The sequence below is a fragment of the Somniosus microcephalus genome, chromosome 31 (genome assembly GCF_052327205.1).
Source record: "Somniosus microcephalus isolate GS21.2 chromosome 31, FLI_Smic_1.0, whole genome shotgun sequence".
NCBI lineage: Eukaryota > Metazoa > Chordata > Chondrichthyes > Squaliformes > Somniosidae > Somniosus > Somniosus microcephalus.
Window position 1 is genome coordinate 39617867 of NC_141017.1, and position 20099 is coordinate 39637965.

The following is a 20099-nucleotide window of genomic DNA, read 5'->3' on the forward strand; positions in this document are numbered from 1 at the left end:
TTACTAATTATAAATATTTAACCCATTCTTAAAAAAAGAGGAAAACCTTTATTGCTCAAGTGGAACTTACAGTAAGTTTTCAGAGTCACCGAGGAGTTTGTGATTGGTTTTGTGGTGTTAGAGCCCAAGTCCACTTCTGCCAAGCAGGTGTACTCCTTTCCGTCATCTGACATACTTGCAGTGAAATTGAAGACATTCCTCAATCTTTGATCTTCATCCGGGAATCCTGGTTCTCCTGTGGAAACACTCTGAACAATCTCACTCCCTCTCAGCCATGTGAGTATGAGCTTATTGTTTGGATAGACCCTCGGACCAGTGCACTCCAGACTATATGTTTTGTTAACTTCCAGCGCTTCAGGAGGTGAAGTAATGTTTAACTCTCGATCTGTTAAAGGAGGATCACAGTTAACAGAATTCACTGGAACAATCTGTATCTGAACACTACCTGTTCCACTCCTCCTTCCACTCAACACACATATTTTCACTCAGCATGCAAATAGTCTGTGTGTGCAATAAAAGTTATCCCAACCACAAATGTGCCTGTGGTCTAATGTGCCCCATGAAAGTTCTGCTTCGGTGATTCTCTTCAATCTGCACTTAGCCAAGAGCATTGACCTGGCTGGCACCCTGGTCAAAAAACATTGAATAATGGGTATGTACTCAAATTGGCATGATGTGACTAGTGGTGTCCCCCAGGGATCTATACTGGGGCCTCAGCTTTTCACTATATTTATCAATGACTTAGATGAAGGAATAGAGAGCCGTATATCTAAATATGCTGATAATACCAAGTTAGGTGGCACAGTAAATAGTGTAAACAGGAGCAAAAAGTTGCAAAGGGACATTAATAGATTAAATTGGTGTGGCAGATGGAGTTTAATGTGGGGAAGTGTGAGGTCATCCACTTTGGACCTAAGAAAGAGAGATTAGAGTATTCTCTAAATGGTGAGAAGCTAGGAATGGTGAGAGAGCAGAAAGCAGAGAGTAGGAGTAAAGGGTAGCTATTCACAGTGGCAGAAGGTGGGTAGTGGTGTTCCACAAGGATCAGTGCTGGGACCACTGCTGTTCACAATTTATATTAACGATTTAGACTTTGGAATCAAAAACACAATTTCTAAATTTGCAGATGACACCAAATTGGGGGGGGGGGGATAGTTAATACTGAGGAGGACTGCAACACATTACAAGAAGACATGAATAAACTTGCAGAATGGGCAAATAATTGGCAAATGAACTTCAACGCAGATAAATGTGAGGCATTACATTTTGGTAAGAAAAGTAAGGCGGCCACACGTTACTTGGGAAATAGGAATCTAAGTGGGGTAGATGAGCAAAGGGATCTCGGAGTGCAAATACACAAATCACTAAAAGTAACAACACAGGTTAGCAAGGCCATAAAAAAAAGCAAACCAAGCACTAGGGCTTATTTCTAGAAGTTTAGAATTGAAAAGTAGGGAAGTTATGCTTGTATCGAACCTTGGTTAGACCACACTTAGAGCACTGCGTGCAGTTCTGGGCGCCATATTATAAAAAGGATATAGAGGCACTGGAGAGGGTGCAGAGAAGATTTACAAGGATGATACCAGAAATGCGAGGGTATACATATCAGGAAAGGATGAACAGGCTGGGTCTCTTTTCTCTTGAAAAGAGAAGGCTGAGGGGTGACCTAATAGAGGTCTTTAAAATTATGAAAGGTTTTGATAGAGTGGATACAGAGAGAGTGTTTCCACTTGTGGGGAAGAGCATAACTAGAGGCCATCAATATAAGATAGTCACCAAGAAATCCAATAGGGAATTCAGAAGAAACCTCTTTACCCAGAGAGTGGTGAGAATGTGGAACTCGCTACCACAGGGAGTGGTTGAGGCGAATAGTATAGATGCATTTAAGGGGAGGTTAGATAAGCATCTGAGGGAGAGGGGAATAGAGGGTTATGCTGATAGAGTTAGAGGAGGAAAGACGGGAGGAGGCTCGAGTGGAGCATAAACGCCGGTATGGACTGGTTGAGCCGAATGTTTCTGCACCGTATATCCTATGTAATCCTATGAACTGTGAAGGAGCAGAGAGATTTACGAGTCCAAGTACAGAAATCACTAAAAGCTAGTGCATAGGTACAAAAATAATTTAAAAAGCTAATGGAATGTTGGCCTTTAGCTCAAGGGAGCTGGAATACAAAGGGGTGGAAGTTATGCTACAGTTATATAAAGCTCTGGTTAGACCCCATTTAGAGCACTGTGTTCAGTTCTGGGCACCGCACCTCAGGAAAGATTGGCCTTGGAGGGTGTTCTATGCAGATTCACCAGAATTATACCAGGGCTAAAAGGGTTAAATTATGAGGACAGGTTGCACAGACTAAGCACATTCCCCTGAGTATAGAAGGTCTAATTGAGGTGTTTAAGATGGTTAAAGGAGTTGATAGGGCAGATAGAGATAAACTATTTCCTGTGATGATGGAGTCCAGAACAAGGGGCATAACCTTAAAATTAGAGCCAGGATGTTCAGGGCTGAGATTAGGATTCACTTCTTGACACAAAGGGTGGTGGAATTCTGGAACTCTCTCTGCCCAAAAGCTGTTGAGGCTGGGGATCAATTGAAAATTTCAAAACTGAGATTGATAGATTTTTGTTAGCCAAGAGTATTAAGGGTTATGGAACCAAGGCAGGTAGATGGAGTTAAGATACAGATCAGCCATGATCTAATTTAATGGCGGAACAGGAATAAGGGGCTGAATGGCTTATTCCTATTCCTATGCCTTGTCTTAAGGTCCAAGATAAAAACTAACATTTTTTGTAATACATCAAAAGAGATGGCTTTAATGTTCCATATTATGAAGCTGAGTTGTTGAAATGGATCAAGTCAGGGAACATTCCTTAACCCAGAGGATTCTAAAGCTAACCAAGTGATGCAGTGCATTGGTGTACCAACACCTTACCATATGAAATGGTAGCATACGAGTTCATACCTGTAATATATGTGGGTCGAACAAATGAAGGACAGAGACACCAGTTACCAGTTCATGAGCTTGCTTTACTAGGCCAGAGCGAACTGAGCATGCTCATACTAAACCATGTGACAAACCATGTGATAATACATTACACTGCTTTACCCCTTAAAAAAATGCACATATTCTCCTCTCAAATACAACAGAACTATGGTCCCATCTTTCCCAGCAGTACATGTACCACATAACAAAAACTCCCGGCTTTTTTTCTTTTAAATCAACTACAAATGAACTACAAATCCAGTTTAATAACAGGTTTGCGGAGTCTTCCTGATCTCCTTACAAAAAGCTTTGGTGTTGAACCAGTTTTCGGGCTGCTTTGTTCTGGTTCTGAAAAAGATGATCCTGTTTCTATCTCAGATTTGTTTGAACCTGGTACTTCAGTTTCTGAAGTCTGAACAGAGTCAAACTCATGTATGTGTTCATGACCAAGTGGTTCAAGATCACGTCTTGGTTCATCTTTAGCAGAGATCATTTGATCTGCATGAACACTTCGGATGTTGTCACCAATTTCAACCAAATATCTCTTGGTTCCACCAACCTCTACCACAGTTCCTATATACAGTTGTAGTGTGCGGAGTAGTTCTGTACTTCAGCAAGAAATTTGCCAAACGTTGCTTCATGCTGAGTCCCGAACAACCCTGCAACACTTGCTTTTTGAGAGCTTCTTTCACTATTCTGACTGACCTTTCGGGTGCTCCGTTTGAAGCTGGATGATATGGTGGAACGAGAGTGTGTTTGATACCGTTCCATTTCATGAACTCTTGGAATAGAGCAGAATGGAACTGAGGGCCATTGTCAGAAACAAGCTCCTCAGGTAAGCCATGACCTGCAAAGATAGACCTCAACTCATCTATGGTACGTTCAGTTGTAATATTTGAACCTATGTGTTTCACTTCAATCCACTTTGAGTGACTATCTACAAGTACCAGGAAATAATCATTTGCTTTCTCACAGAAGTCTAGTACTCTCTGAAAAGGGCTACTTGGCCATGACCAGGGTTGTCGTGGAGTTTTGGGTGGTTTGTTTCTGTAATTTTGGCAAACGCTGCATTTGCTGACAAGTGATTCAAGATCACTGTCCAATCCAGGCCAGTAAACAAAGCTTCTTGCAATTGATTTCATACTGACGATCCTTGGATGTTCAGTATGAAGTTCGGCCAGAATTCTCTCTCAAAGAAGTAGGTACCACCACTCTGTTTCCCCACTTGATACAACCTTGCTCACAGGACAATTCAGTATGATGGTTATGGAACAGTTTCAACTCTGTGTCCAGACACTGATCAGTCCATCCATTCAAGGTGTTTTCATACACTCTTTTCAGTACTGAGTCCTTTTGAGTCTCATTTGCAATCTCAGTTGCATTCACGGGAAAGTATTTGTCAACTGCACCTAGTGTGAAAATCTCACCTTCACTCCCAACATGTGTCTTCATGTGGCAACTTGGACAAAGCATCTGCGATTGCGTTTTGCTTTGAAGTGCGATATTCAATCATTAGTCATATTGTGACAACAACACTGCCCAACGTTGCATTCTTGATGTGGCCATTGCAGGGATGGCAGATTTGGGCCCCAATATTGCTAGGAGCGGTTTGTGATTGGTTATCAGGGTAAAGCTTCTGCCATTCAGGAACTGTTGGAATTTCTTGATTCCAAACACTATGGCGAGTGCCTCCTTTTCAATTTGCACGTAGTTTCTTTCGCTTTTTGTGAGGGTTCGCGATGCAAACGCGATTGGTTTCTCTTGGCCGTCATCCATTACGTGGCTTATGACAGCTCCCACACCATAGCTAGAAGCATCACACGCTAACTTAAGCTCACGCTCTGTGCCTTACTGCACAAGTAGAGCATCGCTAGAGAGACTTCTCTTACAAGCATCGTAAGCTTCCTGTTGCGCTTTTGTCCACTTCCACTGGACACCCTTCTTGAGGAGCTTGTACAATGGTCGCTAACTCAGGTAAGAAACGTGCGTAGTACTGGACCATTCCAAGGAAAGATCTTAACTCAGACATGTTCTGTGGCTTTGGAGCATTGTTGACAGCATCAACCTTTTCCTTAACTGGTTGCAAGCCATTTGCAGCAACTTTCACACCAAGGTACACAACCTCGGGCTGCACAAAAGTACATTTGCTCCTTTTCAATTTTACATTGTGGGAATTCAACCTTTGAAGCACTAACTCTAACATTTCTAGATTTTCTTCCTCGCTGCTTGTTGCGATCAGCACATCGTCTTGATTGCATAAGCAATTTGGAATTCCTTGCAAAATCTTATCCATCGTAGCCTGGAAAATTTTGGGGGAGGACTTTACACCATACAGCAGCTTGGTGTGTGAGTACAGTCAATAATACAATACAATACAAATCGCTTTATTGGCATGATAAGGTACATCTTATGTTGCCAAAGCATCAAAATACATTTATGGTTGAACACATAAACGCGGTTCCATTCATACAGTGTATAAACAGGTATATCCCTGAGTTTATAAATATATTTTCGCCTTGTTTATATATACTCTTGTCTTAGTTTACTGGTTGTCCCTCTGTTCATGGCAAGCTGTAACATAGTGTGCCGCCAGTGTTACACAGCTTCTCTCCTCCCCCAGTAGGAATGGGAGTTTTTGGTTGTCAGTCAGATTTCTGAATTCAGGGCATATTTGTGAGAATTTTTGATAGAAATTCTCTCTGATGCCCTGATATTTTCCACAGGCTGTGAGGAAGTGCATCTCTGTCTCAACTACTCCCTGACTGCAGTGAGAGCATATCCTGTCTTCTCTTGGCAGCCTGGTCTGCCTGTGTCTGCCTTTTTCGATCGCGAGGCTATGTTCGCTAAGTCTGTACCTTGTCAAGGTTCTTCTCAGTTTGTTATCCTTTACCATGGTCAGGTAATCAGCTATGTTGTATTGTCTGTTTAGGGCCAAGTAGCAATTGAGTTTGCTTTGGGTTTTTGTTGTTTCTGCCCAATATGACAGATATTTTTCCTTTTGCTTAGCGACGATTGTGTTGGGTCGAATTCTTTGTGTTACCCTGTCACTGTCCTGGGGCTGGTTATTGTTAGTATTGTTATTAGTTACTTTATTGAGTCCCAGGACTAGTTGACTGAGGGTATTCTTCTTTATGGTCAGCTCTTGGCATTTCAGGGCGTCATAGTGATAGCATTGGGGGTTGCTCATTTGTAGGTGATTCCAAAATTTGGTGGCTCTTTTTTGGATAGTGATTATTAATGGGTATTGGCCTAGTTCCGCCCTGCATGCGTTGTTTACTGTTTTCCTTTGAGTCCGGAGGATACTTTTACAGAATTCCGCATGTAGGATCTCAATTGGGTGTTTGTCCCATTTTGCAAAATCTTGTTGTGTTTGTGGTCCCCAGACCTCACTGCCATAGAGTGCAATTGGTTCAATTACTGATTTGAAAATTTTGAGCCAAATGCTAATTGGGATTTCTATTTGGATTGATTTTTTGATGGCATAGAAAGCCCTTCTTGCTTTCTCTTTCAGTTCATTCACAGCCAGTTTGAAGTTTCCTGTAGAACTGATTTTTAAGCCCAAGTATGTGTAGTGAGTGGTTTGTTCAATTTTGGTTGTTCCTACTGTGAAATTTATTGTGGGTCCATGTTGTTTGGATCTTTGCTGGAACACAAGGACTTTGGTTTTTTGGGGATTTATTGTCAGGGCCCAAGTCTGGCAGTACGACTCCAGCAGGTCCAGGTTCTGCTGTAGACCCTCCTTAGTTGGTGACAGCAGAACCAGGTCGTCGGCATAGAGGAGGAATTTAACCTTGGATTCATATAGGGTGAGGCCGGGTGCTGTAGATTGTTCAAGTAGTTTTGCCAATCCATTAATGTAAATATTAAAGAGTGTCGGTGAGATTGGCGAGCCCTGCGTCACCCCCCGCCCCTGTGGGAAGTATTTTGTTTGTTTGTCTCCAATTTTAACTGCACATTTATTGTTTGTATACATTGATTTAATTACATCATATGTTTTACCTCCTACCCCGCTTTCGATAAGTTTCAGGAATAAACCGTCATGCCAGATGGAGTCGAAAGCCTTCTGGAAATCTACAAAGCATGCGTAGATTTTGCTTTTGTTATGGTGAACGTGTTTGTCAATTAGGGTCTGTAGGGTGAAGATATGATCGGATGTTCTATAGTTTGGCAGGAATCCAATTTGGCTTTTACTCAAGACATTGTGCTCTTCAAGGAAGTTTATAAGTCTTTTGTTTATGATGCTACAGAATACCTTCCCCAGGTTACTGTTTACACAGATGCCTCGATAGTTGTTTGGGTCGATTTTGTCCCCACTTTTGTATATGGGTGTTATGAGTCCTTTGTTCCAGATGTCAGGGAAATAACCGACACTCAGAACCAAGTTGAAGAGTTTTAGGATAGCCAGTTTCAGTTTGTCGTCTGCGTGTTTAATCATCTCATTTAGTATGCCGTCTGTCCCGCAAGCTTTTCCTGGTCGCAGGTCCTTGAGTTTTTCAAGAAGTTCTTTTTCTGTTATTATGGCGTCTAGCGGGTTTTGGTTATCTTTTATGGCCATTTCAAGCTTTTCAAGTTTTTTGCGTATTTGGTGTTGCTCTGGTCCTAGTGTGTTTTTCTGGTATAATTTTTCAAAGTGGTTTACCCATGTGTCCCCATTTTGAATGGACAAATCGTCGTGTTGTTTTTTGTGTAGTGTTTTCAAGTTGTCCCAGAAACAATTCGACTCAATGGATTCCTCCATGGAGCTGAGTGTATTCTTAATAAATTGCTCTTTTTTGGTCCTGAGTGTGTTTCTGTATTGTGTTAGCGTCTGACAATAAGTAAGGCGTAATTCCTCGTTTTCTGGATGTCTGTGTTTTTGGTTTGATAGTTTTCTAAGTTTTTTCCTCATGTTATGGCAATCATGGTCAAACCATTTTTCATAGTTTTTTGTTTTGGGTTTGTTCTTGCGAGCTTTCAAGTTTGCATTTGTTGCCAAATTATCAAAAATATTGTTTAGTTTACTAACTGCCCGGTTTACGCCTTCTTTATTGTGAGTGTATATGTTATCCAGAAAGGTGTCTAAGAGAGCTTGAGTTGATGCATTGCTAATTGTTTTCTGGTATTTTTCCGTGTCGTTTTTGGCCCATCTGTACGATTTTTTGGTGTTGTACAGTTTACTGGGTTGTGTTTCTATGTTGTTTGTTTCTGTCTTTTTGAGAAACATAGTAATTTGACTGTGATCTGACAGTGTTGTTTGTGGTTTGACTGTGAATGCTCTGAAAGAGGATGGGTCCAAGTCTGTAATCATATAGTCTACTGTGCTGCAGCCAAGAGGTGAGCAGTAGGTCGATCTTCCTAGGAGGTCTCCTATGAACCTACCATTGACAATGTACAGACCCAGGTTTCGACAGAGCTGTAGTAGCTGTTTACCGTTGGTATTTGACTGCTTGTCGCAGTTATGCCTGTATGGAAGGGAAGGGATGTCAAAGTGGTTATTCCCGAATACGTAATTGTTTCCCTGATTATTGGTGAAGTCTGGTTCTTCGCCCGTTCTTGAATTGAGGTCCCCACAGATCAACACGTTCCCCTGGGCCTGGTATTGGATAATTTCCCCCTCCATGTTGGAGAAGGTGTCCTCTTTGTAGTACGGGGAATCGATTGGAGGGATATAAAGTGCGCAAATGTAAACATCTTGGGTGTTTGAGATAATCTCCCTCTCAAGTTTGAGCCACATATGGTTTTCGCCCTTTTTTATAAATTTGATGTAATTCTTAAGTTCTGTTTTAAACCAGATCAGTATGCCTCCGGAGTCTCTGCCTTGGGTTACACTTGGTAATTTATTGGAGGGGACCACTAGCTCAGTGTACCCTTGGGGACAGCCGGTGTGTCCTTTTCCTTTATACCAAGTTTCCTGTAAAATGATAATATCTAGATCTTTAGTTTCCTCTATGAACTCTGGGGTCCTACTCTTCACTTCTCGCAGTGAAGAGCGTAGACCTTGGATATTCCAGGTCGAAATATATAAGGATTTCATGTTAAGTTTTATCTTTTTCTATGATAGGTTAAAGAGTGGTACGTGTTTGTCGTGTCTAAGTGTGGGGAAAAAAAAGATCACCCCAGTTGTCTACAAAAGTTAATACAATTTGGTTACAGTTCTTTCTATTAATTAGTCCTTGATCCATAAGGCGGAAGTAGATGCTGCTGCACATCTGCTTATTGTCTCTTAATGGATTGTTTCTGTCTGAGGTATTGCGTACGTCCTGTGCATCTCACCCTCTGTCTGGCTGGTAGCGGTCCTATTCCCCTGTGGGACAGGAGTGGTGCAGGTCTGATAATGTTGTTTTGCATGGGGATCCTCTCCGGTCTCGGTTGGTGTGGTGGTGGTCTTTGTAGTGTTCCTGATATGTACCCCGCTGATCTCTGGTGGTCGGGGGGGGTCCTCTTGGAGTCTGGGTATGGACCCGGTTAAAAGCGACGTCCTTCAGGGCTTTAGCAAAGATCGATATTTTTTGCCTTTGGATGTGGACGTGGTCGTAAAGACATTCTTCATCGAGGGTGGGGTGTTGGGCCAGGTGTACGTTGTGGTTTGATTCGCAGTCTCTTGCTATGCTGGCATTTATCTCATGAATTGTGTTGTTGTTGAAGTCTGTTCTCGGCAATATTGTGGAAACAGTGATTCTAGTGTTTGGAAATGTACTGCTTGCCTTCCTAATCATTGCTCTGAGCGATGTTGCTACCTCTTTCTGTTTGGCCTTTAGGTCATTTGTGCCCGTGTGTCCTTGTGTGTGTTGATAGTGAGATACTGTTGACTCTCTTTGTCAACATTCAGCTGAGCGTAAGCGTGCGACAGGTCAAGCTTGGAGAAAACCTTTGATCCTTGCGATATAGGTAACGGGTACTGCTCATCGTCAACTGCTTGGTTGATAGTAACTCTGTAGTCACCACACAAGCGTACAGTTTTGTTTGCTTTGGGCACTACCACAATCTGGGAAGCCCATTCACTTTTGTCAGTTTTTACTAGCACTCTGTTCTCTCTCAGTTTCTCTAGCTCTTCCTCCACCTGACTTTTCAACACATAGGGGACTGGCCTTGCCTTACAATAGACAGGCTTCGTGTTGGACTTAATACAGATATGCACATCGTACCTCATAACTGTCTGAGAACACACTTTTATATTTGTTCAGCATTGTGTCGATTCGTTTCTTTGAAGCATCTACACTGAAGATGTTTTTCCAGTCTAGTTTCAACTTTCTCAGCCAGTCTTTGCCCATGAGGGTTGGCCTGTTGTTGTAACTCACTACAATAATAGGCAGCTTTACTGACTGGCCATTGTGCTGAACTGTACATTTCATTTGTCCACATGTCTCTAGGATTTCTCTGGAGTAGGTTTTTAACTCTATGGTACTCTTTGTAAGTGGTATTTGATTAAACTTAGGCCTAGAAATTCAGTTGGTTGCGCCAGCAGTTAGCGCCTTAAGAGAAGTGAATTTCGGGCGCTATGCGTGTAGCGCCCGGGCGCAGCGCAGTTTGCGCCTCGCCCCAAATTAAGTTGACCCTTAGCGCCGGCGCAAAGTTTAGCGCCCGCCCGGCTGCGCGCGCAGAAAATGACGTCACATCCTCGTGCAACGCCCTTTGCGCGCCCCGATTCCAAACTTCAGTCGGACCGCCCCATTGTGCGGCTGGCGGCCAGAGCGTTTGTAAAATGGAACGCAACACAGCCGACGCGGGCCCCGGGGAGCGCAAATTAAAGGGCACGTACCCTGCAGTATAAAGGGCAGCCATTTTGCAGCAAACACTCTTGTGCAACGGATTTCTGGACACACAACAAGGAGGAGAGCTAACTGGTTTCGTGCAGCAATAGCTCAGGTATTTTTGGACTCAGGCCAAAGCGCTGCAAGTGCCCTGTTGGAAATTTGACTGTTTGCCAACATTTGATGGGGGCTGCATGGGGTGCCAACGCGGAGTTTCAGCGCCATGTGCGTAGGGCTCGCAGACGCGGGGTCAGAGGGGCAGCCCTGGCTAGAGGCAGAGGGGGCAACAGGCGTCGGCAATATAGGCCTTACCCAGTCAGGGTATACCGCCAGCAGCGCTCCTACCTCACCATGAGTGGCGCGCGATGTGTAAGAAGGCTGAGATTCTGAAAGGAGGTGGTTGCAGAGGTCTGTCACCTGCTTCGCAGAGATCTGCGTCCAAAGCTCAGGTGCAGGACGTCTCTGTCGGTGGAAGTGAAGGTGACGGTGGCATTGAACTTCTATGCCACCGGCTCCTTCCAACCCGCTGTTGGGGACATAGCGAACATATCCCAGTTCGGCGTACATCGCTGCATCCGCCAGGTGACCGATGCCCTTTTCAGAAGGAGACGCCAATTCATCTCCTTCCCCATGGCCCTGGAGAGCCAGCATCAGCGTGCAGTGGGATTTGCTAGACTCGCGGCCTTCCCCTTGGTGCAGGGCGCCATTGACTGTACGCATGTGGCTTTGCGGGCACCTCTGGAGCATGGCGAGCAGTATCGCAACCGGAAGGGCTACCATTCTCTCAATGTGCAGCTGGTGTGTGACCACAAGCAGCGCATCCTGGCTGTCAATGCCTGCTTTCCAGGCAGCTGCCACGATACCTTTATCCTGCGGCAGAGTACTGCGCATGACATGTTCGAGGCACAGCCTCCCCCAAGAGGATGGCTACTCGGGGACAAAGGCTATCCTTTGTGTACCTGGCTCATGACCCCGCTCCGCGCACCCAGGACCGCTGCTGAAGAGGCATACAACGAGAGCCATCAAAGGAGCAGAAACATCATCGAGCAAACTATTGGGGTCCTCAAGCAGCGGTTCCGCTGCCTTGATCGTTCCGGCGGATCTCTGCAGTATTCGCCGTACCGGGTCTCCCAATTTGTCGTAGTTTGCTGCATGCTACACAACCTGGCTCTCCGCAGGATTCAGGCACTGCCACCTGATGTTGGACCACCACCTCAGGAGGAGGAGCAGGAGGAGCAGGAGGAGGAGGAGGAGGAGTACGTTCCCAGGAGGGAGCGACAAGGTCCAAGGGCCGTCCGTCGCCAGCTTATTGAACGTAACTTCTAAGCCCCCTGTCAGGGAATGCCTTGTGGCCATGAAGCAAGATGAATGCAGCCGCTCTGCAAGCCCTCAGCCAGCGAAGTCAACAAAGACTAACAAGAACAACCATGGACACTGTCTGAATAAAGATAAATTTATATTTGACAAAAATGAAACCCCTTCCCACATGAATCCCAAAAACAATCAACGGCCCCCACAAAAAGTGCAACAAACGACTCACTCCCACAACCTGGGGAGGAGTAACTCCACATTTGAACAAACCTCAACCTCGGCCTTAACGCAAAAAACATACCCATAAACAAAACAACCATGGGCAAAATAAAGATGTCCACCGCCATATAAAATGAAAGCTGGCCACACCCTCTACTTAGTGGCCCGCGAGGGCGAGACCTTGTCCAGCCATTTGGCGCCCCTGCCCGGCCTGCTGCTCCTCCGCAAGCTCTGCCCAGTGGCTGCTGCGAGGCTGGGGGAAGGCGCCTGAGGGTCAGATGTCCTTCCACCAGATGGCCTTGGGGGGCGGCCTACACGGGCTTTGGGCCTCGAGGGGCCGGCTGTTGATTGGCGCACATGTGCATGCCCACCATCAGCTCCAGCCGCTTGCCGTTGACGCTCCACTGGGGGAGTGGCGGCAACGGATGGCGCAATGTGGGCAAGCTGGCGTATTGGAGGCGCTGGCTGGTGATGTCGCACGCTGGCACTCGCCCGGGCACGCACTGCACGATCCGCACCAATCAGCCGAAGGGCGGATCACTGTGCTGCTGCAGCGCGGCGGGTGTCCTGGCGATGCCTGGCTGAGGCAGCGCGTGTGGCAGCAATGAGTGCCCCTGTTGCCCTGGTCTGCGCCCGCATCACATCCGCCACTGACTTGACGGCATCAGCCAGCGACTCCATCGCCGGAGGCATCCGTTCCACTACCTCCATCATCATCCGGCCACTCTCGGCATTTGATGCCCCAAACTCCCGCACACTGGTCGCCAGCGACTCGATGGCCTCAGGCATCCGTCCCACCACCTGCATGAGCTCTGTGTGGCGGCGGTCCGAATCCTCGGCCATTTGGTCCAGCTGGCGCACCTCCTCCGAGGTGAAGGTGGCTGGACTGGAGGCGGGACTCTCCCGCTGGGGAGCAGGGGTCCGAGCTGGCCGACCCTTGGCACGTTGCTGGCGCCGAATGTCCACAGCAACTGCACTCCCCTCCGATCCTTCCCCCCTCTGGGGGGAAGGCCGCGGCCCACCCGCAGCCCTCCTGGGTGGCTGGACGCCACTGGTCCCAGCAGCTGCACTCCCCTCCGAAAGTTGCTCCAGGCTCTCGTCCAGGGAAGACGTGTCCAACACTTCGCCCTCTGCTGCGGGACCTGAGTCCTCCCCTGATGGTCCGGGTTGCTCTTCCTCCTCCTCCTCCTCCTCCTCCTCCTCCTGTTCGGAGGGGCTGTCACTGGCAGCTTCAGGGAGCTCTTCGTCACCAGCTGAAAGCAGGAAGGCACAAGAGTAGCTTCAGAGTGAGGAGAGGACGTCAGCGAGGGAGTCATGACTGGTGGCATTCAGCGCTTTGGTGGCACAGTGGCAAAGGAGGTAGCTCGGATGCGCAAGTGCGACGAGAGAGGGCCAAAAGGCGAGGTCCTTACCATTGCCGGGCAGCGGAGGGTCGGCTTCTCCGCACGCTCTGGGCACAATCACGCGGCCTCCCATGAGGCCACTCACGCGCTCCTCCAGGGGAGTGAGCTTCTGGAACTTGGCGCGGCCTCCCCCGGTGATGTCGCGGCGCTTGCGATTATTCACAAGTTTAGCCTGCAAGAGAAAGGACGTGCTCTAAGTACGGTGTGTAGCCGTGACGTAGTGTGCACTGCCTCCCATGGTGGAATAGCTTGGCCAGAGTGTAGCCCTGATCTAGTGTGCACTGCCTCTCATGGTGGAATAGCTTGGCCAGAGTGTAGCCCTGATCTAGTGTGCACTGCCTCTCATGGTGGAATAGCTTGGCCAGTGTGTAAAGTGCAGAATGTGCAATTGATGCTCATGACTGTCCCAAAGCTGCTGGCTGAGGGCTGCCCATTAGGCCTTTCAGGTCCCTTTGCCCATCATGTCAGGTGTACATGCAAGAATGAGGAGGAGAGTGGAAAGGGTACTCACCCTGACAATCCTGGTCAGGTCATTGTATTTCTTCCGACATTGCACCTTGTCCCTGGGGGGCATCGCCGTAGGACGACACCCTGGTGGCGATCTCCCTCCAGGCTTTGGTGTAGACGCGGTGGGTGGGATTCCTGCCATTGTCTGGGAACAAGATCCTGCGCCTCTTCTCCAATGCTGTCAGCATGATATCCAGATCACGCTCTGAGAAGCACAGGGCACGCTCACGGGCCTTCTCATGCGTTGCCATGGCTCCTTGGGCTCAGCAGCAGTGTTGAGGCCTAGTTTGAAAGCTGCAGTGTGCAGGGCGTGGCAGCAGACCAAATTGTCCCTTCCCCCTTTAAGAGCTGGCCGGCGCCACGGGGTCTGCTGTCAATCAAAAAATGACCGCACCCGCGCTGCGCCCCGCCTCGGCGCTATCCCTCTGCACCGCTGGCTTAGCGCCTAAAGATAGTCGTGTAACGCCTCTTTTAGCGCTCCAGCAACCTCTTAGGGCGAAGCAACTGAATTTCGGCGAAGGGGGCGCAACTTTGGGGCGGGCGCTAAAGTCGGGCGGGCGCTAACGTTAGCGCCCCAAAACTGGCAAAACTGAATTTCTAGGCCTTACTCTCATATGTGCCCTTACTCATGATAGAGCAGTCCGCTGCTGTGTCGATACAAATATCAATATATTGGTCGTTGATCAAAAGTTTTGTTCGGAAGTCTTTCTTGTGACTACTAGCATTGCTACTAGTGGCATAGATACTGTAGATGCCTAGTTCTTCAATATCAGGTTGTTCACTTCAATATTATGAATTCCTCCCCTTTGTTGTCGCTGTTTTGCATTGCCACTAGAATGGTCCTTACTTCCTGCTTTTGATCTAGCGCTGCAAGCTGTTGCAATATAGCCTTGCTTCTGGCAGTGATAACCTTTCATATTTCTGTATTGGTAGGACTGTGGTGAGTGATTTCCATTGCAGCCATACAATTCACTGAACTGCTCTCACCGACATGCTTTTGACTCGGTCTCACAGCTTTAGGTTTGGCGGTGGCTTTGTGACTGTAGACCTCAGCTGCACTAGTCACTTGAGTTGGACTAGAGCTCTCTCGCATTCTTAGACGCCATCTCCATAGATAGGGCGATTTTGCATGCTATGTAAAACGTTGGTTCGGAGTGTTCGGTGGACTGTGTGCGCTCATCCACCAGTCCACACACAAACTTATCTCGCAACACACGATCCAAAATGTGCCGGTTATAATGTAAAGATAGGTTCTTAAGAGCTACAATGTACTCACTGATGGCTTCACTTTGTTTTTGATTTCTGGTACAAAACGTATAGCTCTCTGCTATTTCTAATGGCTTTGGGTCAAAATGGTCCTCGATGTTTCTTGACATTGCCTTCAAACAACACCTCCTTCGCTTTCCCTGGCGTGAGTAGGTTTGTCAATGTTCCGTAGACATCTGGCCCGATCTCCGTTAGAAAAATTGCTGTTTTACATTCACGAATTACTTTATTTTGAGCTTGAACATTCTCATCTGCACCTTCGGTCTCAATAATGTTATTGGCCCTAAAAACATCTCCATCCGCTCAATGTAAGAACTGAATGGTTTGCGAGCTCGGTCATACATGCCGAGGCTTCCGATGAATCCCGTAGGTGCGGCCATGATTGTCCCGATCCCGTTGAACAGTGACTCAGCACGCTACCTCTGTACCTGTGAGAATCAACGGCGCTGTTGCTGTGTATACAGACACGCAATGGCGAAGTACAGATGATTCTGCATCAGCATTAACAGTAAAACATCGCAAAAAATTCAGTTTAGGTGTCACAAATTCACCTTAAACCTTTCCACTTGAAGATTGAACACTGTGTCCTTCCATGATCCCTAAAAATGGCTTATGTTCTTATGTTCTTAAATGGCTTTGTGATTCCAGCCTCCTCGCCAAAAATGTAATATATGTGGGTGGAACAAATGAAAAACAGAGACACCAGTTACCAATTCATGAGCTTGCTTTACTAGGCCAGAGTGAATTGAGCATGCTCATACTAAACCATGTAACAAACCATGTGATAATATGTTACAATCAGAGTTGCCAATTCAGCGATTTTGTCGCTAGATTTAGCGACTTTTCATTTTATCTAGCGACTTTTTTTGCATTTAGCGACATAGCATAAATTTGGCAACATTTGTAATTAATCATAAATAATATAATAAGCAATTTTAATCAATTTAAAAAGAAAAATAAGAGTTTTCACTTACTGTATACTGTGACCACGTTTTTCCTCTCCTTCAGCTGATATCTGCCTGATTCACAGATTACATTGCAAGGTACTGCAAAATCCCATTCCTTTACACTTGGGAAATAGTCTGCGGACCAGTTAATACCACGTGTTCTGTTCGGCTGTATCCCTGGTTTATATTCCGTAGTTATTATTGGCTGTGCACATGTTGTACGGCAGGTCACCTCCAGAGAGTTTCCAAATTCCACAGCTGAGGGGTTTGTGTCGATCCAAACCTCAAATTCAGCCACGTTTGCTGCCAGGGAAAGAAATCACAATAAATACAGGGATATGGAACCCATTCATTTTCTTATTTTCTAACTACCCCAATAAACAGGACTCTTTTAAAAAAAGGATACCTATTCTGTGCAGTTAGTTCCCTCACTCCACCCCTTGCTGTTACTGCATCAATAAGGAAGAAAGACTTGCATTTATAGAGCGTCTTTCACGACTAACGGATGTCCCAAAGTGCTTTACAGCCAATGAAGTACTTTTTGAAGTGTAGTCACTGTTGTAATGTGGGACACACGGCAGCCAATTTGCACACAGCAAGCTCCCACAAACAGCAATGCTATAATAACCAGATAATCTGTTTTTAGTGATGTTGATTGAGGGATAAATATTGGCCAGGACACTGGGGAGAACTCCCCTTCCCTTCTTTGAAATAGTGCCGTGGAATCTTTTACGTCTACCTGAGGGAGCAGACGAGGCCTCAGTTTAATGTCTCATCCAAAAGACGGCACCTCCGACAGTGCGGCGCTCCCTCAGTACTGCCCCTCCGACAGTACGGCGCTCCCTCAGTACCGCCCCTCCGACAGTGCAGCACTCCCTCAGTACCGTCCCGCCGACAGTGCAGCATTCCCTCAGTACTGCCCCTCCCACAGTGCAGCGCTCCCTCAGTACTGCCTCTCCGACAGTGTGGCGCTCCCTCAGTACTGCCCCTCCGACAGTGCGGCGCTCCCTCAGTACCGCCCCTCCGACAGTGCGGCGCTCCCTCAGTACCGCCTCTCCGACAGTGCAGCGCTCCCTCAGTACTGCCCTCTCCGACAGTGCGGTGCTCCTTCAGTACTGCCCCTCCGACAGTGCGGCGCTCCCTCAGTACTGCCCCTCCGACAGTGCGGCGCTCCCTCAGTACTGCCCCTCCGACAGTGCGGCGCTCCCTCAGTACTGCCCCTCCGACAGTGCGGCGCTCCCTCAGTACTGCCCCTCCGACAGTGCGGCGCTCCCTCAGTACTGCCCCTCCGACAGTGCGGCGCTCCCTCAGTACTGCCCCTCCGACAGTGCGGCGCTCCCTCAGTACTGCCCCTCCGACAGTGCGGCGCTCCCTCAGTACGGAACTGGGAGTGTCAGCCTAGATTGTTTGTGCTCAAGTCCCTGGAGTGGGATTTGAACCCACAACCTTCTGACTCCGAGGCGAGTGTGCCGCCCACTGAGCCACGGCTGACAATGGTATATAGCAGCCTATTTCCATACAACATCCATTAAAATGTAAACATTTCTCCTTACAATTACTGGCTTCTCTTGTTCACACATATCAAATATTTTCAATCAAAATCAACCTATAATGACAACCAATGTGCTGTAAAAGGGGAGATCTTAGCTGACCACCTGTGCTGAACTTTCTTTTGAGGAGGTGACATCCCAAGTTAACGGAAGAATCCATTTTACGTAATAGGGGAAATTTTCTTCTATTTGCATTCACTGAGCATCCAACAAGCGCACTGCACCTCAGATGTGATGCGTGTCGGAGGGGGCAGCTGCATTTATCCCCTCTTGGACCATTTGAAATAACTGATAGTAGCTCCAGGCAGAGGCCCTCCCTGTGACTGGACCATGAACCTAAACATTGGACAGGAAGTCCCAGAGCATCTGCTGGCCTCAGCCTTGGAGAGTTGCAGCCAGAAGGCTTTGAGTGCTTTAAATTGAGAGGAAGTGGTAAAAAATTGAAATACAAAGCTGCCTGCATTATCTTCCGCCTGCCCTTCGGACCTCCACAGATCTCTGGTCCAACTGGTCTGCTGGCAGAGCATTGCATCAACTTTCATCAAGCACCCCAAAGCTTGGGCACCCAACAGTCATAGGAATCAGAGCAAGAATCTAGAGGCTGGGCAAGTCCTTTTCTACCTGGTTGGAAAAGGTATACTGGGTCCATGCCTACTACACCCACAGGCCCAGTTGGGTCCAGTGAGAAATGCAGGAAATCTCAGGGCAATGGAAGCAGACTTGATGTAGGAATATTCTGCCCCTTTTCCACTTCCATTGGTCTGGAGAATGTCAGCTCCCCAGATGCAGGCAAGAGGAAACCACCCCCAGCCCCTACTCCAGTGTACCTGGACTCCAAAAGCCCTCTCAGGACAGCAGCATATGCCAGACCTTCAGCCTTGCCCCTCAGAGGACACCAGGCTGCCTCGGATCAGAGAGGCAGCCAACCACCTCTCTCCACACAGGCCCTCGAGGAGGTTGCGCCTAGAAGCACTAGAAAAGGTAAAAAAAAATGCAGGTGTAGCCACCCAGGGAAGCACAGTCTTAGGAAAAAGTAGGGAGGCTTGTGTGCATTTTGTACATTGTTGTAGCAGAACAGAATGTGCACTTGTGCTGTGGTTTATTATTTATCGAGGTTAGAGTCATACAGGAAAGGGAGTTTTTAACGGAAGTGGACATCGGGCAGCTTTTAGAAAAGGTTGCCAATCCACAAATGGCAGTTTTACATCCAGACAGCAATTTGAAAATCTACCCCAATATAGGATACAATCTAGAGCTTCTCTTCCCTTTCCTAGCACACAAAACAATAAATCTGGTAGAAGAGAATAGATTTATCAAATGGGAAAATAATGTTATAAGTGCACCAAATGTAGTACCAATTTAAGGTACATTCCTGAATGAAACTAATCTCTGACTACCCCCCTGTTTTTTTTTTCATTTCTCTCTTCCTTGCCATTATTTTGGTAGAAATATAAAACAATGCTAAATTTCTATTTCCTATTGTGAAACTGAAACCATCCAATCTGACAGGAAAGTAGTAACGATGAATCACAAAATAAAAGTAACAGTAACAGATATCATTTTAAACTGTACAGATGTGAATACCATATACAGTAATGCTATTTGAGTCTATGTAAATAATTATATATTACTTATATTTAAAAGCACTTTACCTACCTGTTACAATGAAAAGTAATGGGAAAAGGCAAATACACTCAACCGGCGATATTAGTCTAAAATCCATAATTCTTGAATTTCAAAAGAACATGTGGTCCGGATTTACAATGATCCTAAAAGATTCACAGACTTTCGAGTCTTTGACTAAATCTAGAGTAACTCCCCAAGACTAACACTGTTTCTTTATGGGGTGACAGAGCGTCTGTTCCGTTGCATCAATGATCTACCAACCTTTCCGTTAACTAACAGCCAATACAGAGAGGCCGGGAATTTCCCCGCTCAGTCTGTATTTCACAATTTTTCAAAAATCTACACATCTCAAGCTTCTACTCACAGACTGCTGCACAATTATTAAACAAGTGATTCACAAATAGGCTAAAATCACCATGCTGTAGATGAACATAATGGGCTGTGCATTCTGCAGCTGTTGGAGAGGGTTAGGGATGTTGGAGAGGGGTTTAGGGATGTTGGAGAGGGGTTAGGGATGTTGGAGAGGGGTTAGGGATGTTGGAGGGTGTAAAGTCCGCGC

General features: G+C 46.6%; 1 protein-coding gene across 1 annotated transcript in view; it reads right to left on the bottom strand.

Moving 5' to 3' along the window:
* LOC147097786 (intercellular adhesion molecule 5-like) overlaps positions 1-19769 on the bottom strand; it is a 233773-nt gene extending 214004 nt beyond the window's left edge. Inside the window, exons 1-3 of the mRNA XM_085971896.1 lie at positions 19571-19769; positions 16392-16667; positions 71-385 (exon numbers count right to left, since the gene is read on the bottom strand). Coding sequence (XP_085828022.1) covers positions 71-385; positions 16392-16667; positions 19571-19637 — 658 coding nt within the window. The 5' untranslated portion in view covers positions 19638-19769. The remainder of the gene's footprint in view (positions 1-70; positions 386-16391; positions 16668-19570) is intronic.
* Positions 19770-20099: the final 330 nt, after the last annotated feature.